We start from the raw sequence: 9235 nt of genomic DNA, 5'->3' as shown, positions 1-9235 counted from the left end.
TAGAACACTCAGCATGTGTGTGTGGGGGAGGGGACACTTAGAACACTCAGCATGTGTGGGGGGGGAAACTTAGAACACTCAGCATGTGGGGGAGCTTCACATCCATGGGGCGCACTAGAACTTAAAGAAGTTCCAGGGGCAGAATCAAGACGTGTACAAAAAGGTGTTCCCCTCCTATTTTAGCTCAAACTTAGACACTCCCCCTTGATTCTGTACCTCTCTAGTTAGTACTTAAAGCAATGAGTCTTTCAAACAAGCTCTGTGCTCTCAAAAGGGAAATTAAATCTGACAATTTCTTGTCGACAAGGTGCCCAGGTGTATCTATGTCATTTTCTGTTGTCTGTCCTTTCAGTGTGTACACATACAGATTCCCATTGTCAGATCCTTCCCTCAAGACTTTATATTAACAGTTCTCAAAACTCTGATTGACACTTATCTAGACTGCAAATCATTGTACTTCTTTATGCACTAATTATAGAATGTTTACCTACATAAATATTTTGTATTAAAGTGCATTTGTACTTCATTCTTTTTTTTAATTAGATGCACCAAAAGGTTCAAGCCCATGACTTTCATCATCCTAAGCTGCAGGAAGATAGCTGAGCTATAAGGTCATTGTACGGGTCCACACCTGGCCATGAAGATAGTTGAGCTATAAGGTCATTGTACGGGTCCACACCTGGCCATGAAGATAGCTGAGCTATAAGGTCATTGTACGGGTCCACACCTGGCCATGAAGATAGCTGAGCTATAAGGTCATTGTACAGGTCCATACCTGGCCATGATTTTACAGCATTGTTTAAGTGGGTGATAAATTCTGTTTAAAGTAAGTGAGCTAGCATGCACATGTAGCTCTAGCTATTTGTGAGGCTGATGACAGAAAATAGAAAATCTACATTCTGCCCTGGGATATAGGACAAATTCAAGGACTATCTTGGGTAACTTAGTGAGATCCTGTCTCAACAATGTTAAAATCAAAGACAGGGTTGGGGACAATCAAGTTCAAAGAAAAACCAATAAGAGAGAGGAGCTTTACTTTAGAAAAGTAAGGCAGCGTTAGTTTACTTTAGTTCTACTTTAGAAAAGAATGAGGCTTCTTTATGCAGGCTCCATGGAGAAGAGGAGGGAGGGAGTGCTGTGGATAGAATTCTTGGCAGAGGAGAACAAATGCCAAGACAACCACTATGTCACAGAGGAGCAGCAAGGTGGGTACGTGTGCCTGGCATACTCTGAGGAAAGCACCCAGTAGCAGCTGGCTTACAGGAGGGTGCTCAGGGGCCAGACAATGTAGCCCTAAAGTAATGGTGACTACCTTGGATGTCACTCTAAGAGGAGAAGCTACGAGAGGGCATCAGTCTGGACCATGACACAACATATGGCAATAATGACATATCTGTAAGAGCCCAATGCGGCTGGGTGTGACAAGAAGTAGGGCATGTAATTCAAGCATAGGCACTAAATGTCAAGCCACCTTTGTGTAAATTTCACACACTCATAAACTTTGAGTTCAGGGGAGTACCTGGCCTATTTATCTTCACGGAGTTTCATTTCTAAAACAAGGGTGGCTGTAAGCGTGGTCAGTAAAACACAGTGAGATGGTGCATAGAAAACACAAAATGAGACAGAACACAAAATGAGACAGGCACATGTGAGCATTCTTATTTTCATGTATAAAAATGATTATTACGATCATTATCATTTTCATTATAAACTGCTTCCTTTAGTAGCTAACAAAGGTTCAATATTGTATGAGGGCCTGGGTAGACTGTCTAGTAGAACACGTGTTGTAGAAGCATGTGAGCCTGAATTAAAATCTCCAGAATCCATGTAAAAGCCATGCTTGGTGTTTTGTACCTGTAATTTCAGTGTTAGGGAAGTGGCCATGGCAGGATCCCAGGGGGTTTCTGGCTAGCCAGTCTAGCCAAATTTGCAAGTTTCTGGTCCAGTGAGAATACCCTGTCTCAAAAAATAACACTGAAATCAACCATAGAAGATACTTGAAATTTACCTGTGACCCACACAAACATACAGAAAGACACGCATGAACGTGTATATATATACACACATGTATATACACACATGCACACACTGTAAATATTATAGCCTCATGAAATTGTAATATTTTTGCTGTTTTTTATTTTCTGGATGTAGTTGGTAGTTTATCCAATGTATGCATGTTCATGTGTCTGCATGTATATTTTCCTTACATCCAAGTATGTTTTAAATTATGACTGTAAATTATACCCCTTTTAAGTGAAATAATTACATACTTAAATCATGCAATACATGCTTGTAAGGGAAAAACGTTCATGGAAAAAAGTTATTTATCCCTTCCCCCCATGAACTGCTTTTAAAAATCTGATATTTTCATGGGCTCATCCATAGCTATATAAGAAAGGGAGCTAAGAAATATCTTCTAAGTTTTCCCCTAACCCTCTACCTTAGAGTTGTGCTATACAGGGTTTTTGGGTTTGTTTGGGTTTTTTTTTGACTTTTTGTGTAGAATTTTCATGTGCTTATCAGTGTACCCTTGTGACAATCACACAGGAGATGGAGACGAATAGATCTTTCCAGTGGCTCAAAAAACAAAGGGGGGAAACTAAAGTCGGCAGTATGCTCCAACTATCGCTTTTCTCAACGTTCTTCGAGAATATTAATGGTATTTCCTGCACGCTGTGTGGTCTTTCAGGTCCTCTTCAGTCACCTGGCATTTGATATCGAATAGCAGCCAACTGTTGAGATCCATCAAGGGCTACAGAGTTCATTTTGTGAACACTCTCAGTTATCTCTAGAAGTAATTGCTCTTGGTAGTTCTCCCTAACATAGAAAGATTTGATGCCAACAGCTTAACCCAAAGACTGATATCATTAAGCGAAGTTGTAGGACTTGTGAACAGCAAAAGTTGTGAGTTTTGCTTCCATGTCTGTAATCGAGTCCCTAACAAATCAGTTAGCTGGTCTACTAGTAGAGGGAACAGTTCTGCTTTCTATACAGGCATCTAAAGTTGATTAGAGGGGAAATCCTTATTTCTAAGCCGTGGGAGGTGTATATGTGGCTGGCTAGATCTGTACATTTGTGGGCGCATGTGTGTATATGGTGTACACGCATGTACACAGTGTCTGAGTAGGTCAGAGAACAACATGGGGAGCTGAGCCTTCTCCTTGCCTGTGATAGAATCACTCATTGGCCTGGTTCACCAATTAGACCAAGCTAGCCTGCTGTAAGCCACAAGGGCCTGTCTGTCTCTTCCTTCCCTCTTGTCTGGCTAGGTTACAGACATGTATGACACCAGGCCTGTTTGTTTCCTTGGATTCTGAGAGATCTGAACTTACTTAGATCCTCATGGTTGTGAGGCAGGTATTTATGACTGAGTCATGCAGCTCCCCAGCCTGGAAAACATATTTTCCTATTTCCATCATTTTTAAAGAACTGTATAAGTTTGGTCATCTAGATATGCACCTATCACTCAATCTAAATGAAATGATGTTTGCAGCCGGTTACTTTATTGATTAAGATTTTACAAGTCCAATTGCAATAACTTCACCACGGCATCTTCTGTTCCCTCCACATAATAGATGATTTTCTGTCCCTCACATCAAAATGTTCTGTGACCCTGCTTCTTGTCTCCTGAATGGTGTCTCTGGGGATTTTCTTTTTTAAATGCATCCTTTTTTTTTTTTATTCCTTCCCTTTCCTAACCATCTTTTCTTCTTTGGAACTTACCAACTCATCTAGACTAGCTGGCCAGTCACTCCTAGAGATCTACTTCTCCATCATGAGAATCACAGGCCTATACCAACTCACACCTGTACATCATGCCCCTGTACTATCACACCCCTGTACCATCATACCCCTGTATACCACACCCCTGTATGCCATACCCCTGTACACCACACCCCTGTACCATCATACCCCTGTACCACCACACCCCTGTACCATCATACCCCTGTACCACCACACCCCTGAGTACCATACCAAGCTTTTACATGGGTTCTAGGTACCTGATCTTAGGTCATCATGCAGATGTGGCAAGTATTTTGCCAACAAAGCCTTCTCCTCTGCCCCTGTTTTTTATAATTCTCCTTCCTCCGGCTATTAAATTGAAGTTATGGCCACTATAAAACTGCATGCTGCTAAGTATACTGGGCTTTACACAGTTTCAAAATAAAGATGTTTTTAGTGAAATCTCTAGTTAACTGTTTAGAATAAGATATAAATTGTGCATGGGTATAAATGCTTTAGGAACTGTTAAAACTTTCAAAAGAGCATTTGCCAACACGTGTACAAACTTTCCCCCTAAATTTGATTACAAGTAAGTATGAATCTGATCTGAGGAGCATGGTATGATAAACATGACTTTTGGGGGTCAATTACTGGTTTTCAATATGATATTAAGGAATTTTTTTTTTGAATATTTTTTTTAATTTTTTTTTTATTTTAGATATTTTCTTTATTTACATGCGAATTTCTCCATTCCCAGTTTCCCCTCCAAAAAACAAAGAAACAAACAAAAACAACAAAAACAAACCCCTGTTGCCTCCCCCTTCCCCATGCCTGCCACCCCACCCTCTCCCACTTTCTGGCCCTGGCATTCCCCTACACTGGGGCTCAGAACCTTCACAGGGCCGAGGTCCTCTCCTCCTATGGATTGTATGATATTAAGGAATTCTAAATTCAAACTCTCTAACCTATGAAGTGTGGAGCAGAATAGGGTAGACATGGAAGCAAATCCATTCTTCATTTAAATCCTGATGCTGCTGTGTATCAATCCTGTGACTTAGGCACCTCAGCTAATTCTCCAGTCTTTTCAACTTCTCTAAGCTTGAATCACACCTTCCTCAGAGAGAAGGTTCTGATGCGTCGCCACAAACTCCTTGCCTTTAACTGGTGACTGTGTTCAGGGCTCAGCCTTAATTATTCTTTGGCATCCTGAATGTGCATATAAAGCTGCAATTCTCAATTGTATGGCTAAATATTCTTTGGAAACTATTAGTCAGATTTGACAGTGTCAGAGAGAAATTCCTTATCTGTTGTCTAGGGAGTCCTAAGAGTGCCTGTAGGACAGGCCAAACTTCAAGGTGGAAAATGGAGGACAGGACTTAGCCCACGGGCTGTGAGGCAACCCAAAAGTCTCATGCCTGCTTTTAGAAGCTGGCCCTCCAGCCATGGAAAAAGGCAATGTGAGATCCAGGCATGCCCTGGAAATGATTTGGTGTGAAGTCAGTTAAGAAACCTCAGAGCATTTTAAGAGATTTCTGTTCCCTGCAAAACATCATACACACACACACACACACACACACACACACACACACACACACACACACACTTCTATACAGAGGGGTTTATGTTACATATCTTCCTCCTCCAGTGTGAACCAGTGTGAACTGCATTTTCAGAAGCTTAAGCTAATGGTAGAAAACAAAACATCTCTGACCCCCCAGCTTTTCCTGTGAAGTCAGGATGCTGCAGCTAGAATCAGCCTAAGATGAAACCATCTTCTACCAAGGTCCCTTTGGTACCACAGAAATGCCATTTTTAGAAAACTCTACAGTGACTTTTCCTTTGTGTCAAAAAAAAAAAAAATAGTTAAAAGAAAGGGTCCCTGTGTCTCTCCAAGTGCAAAAAAAGAGGAATGGTCGTGGACTTTTACAAACATTTACTAATACAATTGAATGGAAAAAAAAGGAAATGACGAAAGGAGAGGCTCTGAAAGCACCTTGGTATGGCAGAGAAGAGAATTTATTGTAGATAAAAAGGAGACATAGTCAGAGGCAGGGACATCTGGGAGAGTCCAGAGTGGAGCTGACCACGATGAGTTGGACCATGGGAAGACAGAGGAGAGCTGAGAGCAGCTGAGGACCAGCTGAGACCGGCAGCCTGGGGGGGGGCGCTGTGGCAGGTAGAAGCTGAGGGACACAGGGAGAACCTTGCAGCCAACAGTCTGTGTAGGAGTGAGAGGATCTGACACCCCACTACAACCCATGACTCCAGCAATGCTTCTCCCAGAACTCTGAGCAGCTGTGTGTCCAATTCCAAAGGTCTTAGTTAGCCTTCCATGGAAGAACACTTTCAAGGATTTAGACATAAGCTATTGTCAACAAGAGTAGTGGAGAGCATTATAAAAAAAAAAAAGAAAAGAAAAGAAACATTATCCACTACTCAGAACTGCCATCCATGGCTGTCACCAACTAGATGACTGGGAACCAACTGACTGAAACGGCAACTGGCCAGGCCACACCACATTCTCTGCATCCATTGTGTCTTTTATTTAAGGATCAGGGCATCCTCCACAGTGACATCATTGCTGCCGCTGCGTGAGCCATCTGCCGCTGAGCAGGGAAACTAGTCACTCCCAAGTATACAGAAATACTTGGTTGAACTCCTGAAACTGATTTGCTAGATCAAAAGCTGGTCTGCTGTGGAATGCAATAAACTCCATCTGTCTGAGGTATTTCTAGCAACATTGTTCTTAGGAGAACCAGGGTCCCATTATTCTCGAAAATGGTCTTTTACCCATAGTAAAAGCCCCAGTGGGGTCTTTACTGCCTCACAGAACAGTTGGCATCCCCTCTAGGAAGGATTCCTCTGGGGTTTTGTTTTGTTTATTTTTTTTTCCTCATTCATTCTTATGTCATTATTTACGCATCTGATAAACGAGTGTTCGAACAGCTGTACTCCAGCAGCCCAGTGCTTAAGAAACCTCTCCATAGGATTTTTTTTCAATGCCTGTACATTTTCCTTGTTAAATACAGTGACTGTGATGATCCCTAGAAAAGATGGTTTTTCTTAAGGTCAGCCGTCAGCATGGAACTCAAGGAAGCCCTCTCCCGGGATCATCACCCTCCCACTCTCTCAGAATGTTTCCTGGTGTGATTTCCCCCCTCACATCCTCAACCTAGATGTAAATGGCAGGCCTCTAGGCTGGCCCAGTCCCATCCCAGGCTTTCCTTCTGTTGCACACACTTCTCTCACAGCTCTCTGCAAGCCTCACATCTCAGTGAGGCGTTTCTTCTGGGCCCCTGTGAGGAGAAGCTCAGAACGGTCTGGGCTCACATCCCACCACGTCTGCCCCACAGGAACTGACCTCGCAAAGACTCGGGCTGCCCTAGGAGCAATGAATCACCGTTTTTATTTTCTTAGGCCATATGTGAGTTAAATTGTTTGATGTAAATCATACTCTCCCAGCTTCAGTTTGCAACAGGAGAGTCACTGGCCGCCACTCGCCACTGGCTGCCCCGTCTCCATACACACAGTATTGCGTTGAGAAATGTCGATGTTTTTTGTGACTAACCTTGTTGAGTGTGGAGTACTATTTATTTTGGCCAAAGTCCCACTCTGCAGTCTTGACTTTCTATGCCAACCCAAGACAGAAACTCATAACTTACCAAAGAAAAGAAAGGCTCAGATGGAGACTGTAACTCGGTCTGCTTCCTCTGTTGCCCCAAACCACCCACTCCGTGCCTTAATTTAAAAAAAAGAAAAAAAGAAAAAAAAGGAATTTAATTCCACCTTCTTTGAAACCAAGGATGCAGTGCTTTTTAAAAAAATAAATAAATAAAGTAATGGCTGATGAAATTTTCCTATGCTTGGCATGTTGGAGGAGGGGCCGTCAGGAAAGGCGAGCCAGCACACTAACTTCTCTGCCTTTTATGCTAGCGGTTCACTTATTACCGATTCAAACCAATTCTTTCTGGCTTGGTTCCCATACCCCAAGTATTCTAAGTAGAAAGGAAGGGGGGGATATTGCTATGCTGTTGTAAACGCATGACTTCACTCACCCTACCTACACGGATTCTCTGACTTAGGCATGAGCCCTGGATGTACACAATGGGAAGTTATTGAAGGATTCAGCTATTCGTTAGGATTCTGATCTAGGAAGGAAAACCTCATAATTTTGAAATAAATTTGTGTTTAACATATTTCTCTCTTTTTTTTTTCCTTCCTTGTGACTGCATGCTCAGGGGAGCATCAAAGTAAGTTCTCTGCTCTATGGTGTCTCTCCTGTCTCTCTTGTCTCCCCAGCCCTTGCTCCTGCGTGTGTCTTGACAAACGTGATTCTGTGCATGTTGGGATGGCCACCCTCTGCTGGCCATTCCATAGATTATATGGGGCATGCAAATGTCGGGGGCAATGTGTGCAGGTGGCCACAGTGGCTGCTCTGTTTTGACCTTTTGGAAGGGAAATAAGTTGTTTTCAGAGCTGGTTATGGGACATGTCAGAGGGGGTCACTCAAAAGAAAAAGACCAACTCCAAGAGCAAAGGAATGGTGAGGATTTGTCACAGAAGGATTCGCCAGCCTGATAGAACTCAGTGTAGCTGAAGATTTGACCCCAAATCAAAGCTTGCATAGTTATAAAGACCCCAAACTGGAGCCTTAAAAGGGCAGTATGGCAGGCTTTGTTGGCAAAACTGAACTAGATCCATGCACTGGCTTTGAAGGGGCCTTAAAATGGAGAAGGAGGGTGGGGTCAACATTTGACTTGGCTCTTACATCCTTGATGAATTCCAGCTGCATGGAAGAGGGAGAGTGTGGGGAGTTTGAGGGGAGGCTGAGCCCGTCTGAATAACGGGCAACGCACATGAATGGTGCGAGCTGTTTTAATGCTCTTGTTACAATAGATAAATGAGAAAATGCTGTTTCATGGGGTTGCTCGTTTGGTTAAATTTTCATGTAATTTTCCCAAAAGCTTCGTGCTACTTCCCATTTACTTAGAAATATAAGAGCAATATAGTTGGGGAAAGTAGTCTTGCACTAGGCAGTCTGATTTTCTTTATTGTTGTTTTGGGGTTTTCTTGTTTTGTTTTGTTTTTCCTTCATGTAACGGTCATTTATCCTACCAGGTGGCCTGCTTAAAATGGGCCTCAGTGGATACAATAGGAATGGAAAGGAATCTGTTATATAAGAGTTGGCCTGCGTATCTAAAGCAGCTGGAATTCATCAAAATTGCTATTCATAAGCCATATGTATAGAATGTAAAACAAATGTGGGAAATATTTTTGCAGTTTAATTTGGTGGAATGTGTTATTATGGAGTAAATTGACAGAGATGGCTGGTACTAAAATATGTGTCACTTCATAAATTTATACTCTGATATAACTGCTCACAATCCAGGCAGTGCTATTTAATAAAGTTAAAATATTGCCAGAAATGTACAAGATCAGCATGTGTGGAGAAGAAAGGAGGTGAACTGACATCATCTATAGCACACTTCTAAAAGAAAATAGCGGGTAACTA

At 42.3% G+C, this 9235-nt stretch overlaps 1 protein-coding gene across 6 annotated transcripts in view; it reads left to right on the top strand.

Moving 5' to 3' along the window:
* The window catches only part of Dnm3 (dynamin 3), a 486761-nt gene that overhangs the window by 395678 nt on the left and 81848 nt on the right, over positions 1 to 9235 (top strand). For 3 of the 6 annotated variants that reach the window (XM_031387138.1, XM_031387121.1, XM_031387146.1), the window contains one exon: positions 7962 to 7973. The exons of the other annotated variants lie outside the window; for them this stretch is intronic. In XM_031387138.1, the coding sequence (XP_031242998.1) occupies positions 7962 to 7973 (12 nt within the window). The remainder of the gene's footprint in view (positions 1 to 7961; positions 7974 to 9235) is intronic. 6 annotated transcript variants of the gene reach the window in all.

The sequence above is a fragment of the Mastomys coucha genome, unplaced genomic scaffold (genome assembly GCF_008632895.1).
Source record: "Mastomys coucha isolate ucsf_1 unplaced genomic scaffold, UCSF_Mcou_1 pScaffold1, whole genome shotgun sequence".
In the NCBI taxonomy this organism is placed as follows: Eukaryota; Metazoa; Chordata; class Mammalia; order Rodentia; family Muridae; genus Mastomys; species Mastomys coucha.
This window is presented reverse-complemented; position numbering and strand designations above follow the sequence as displayed.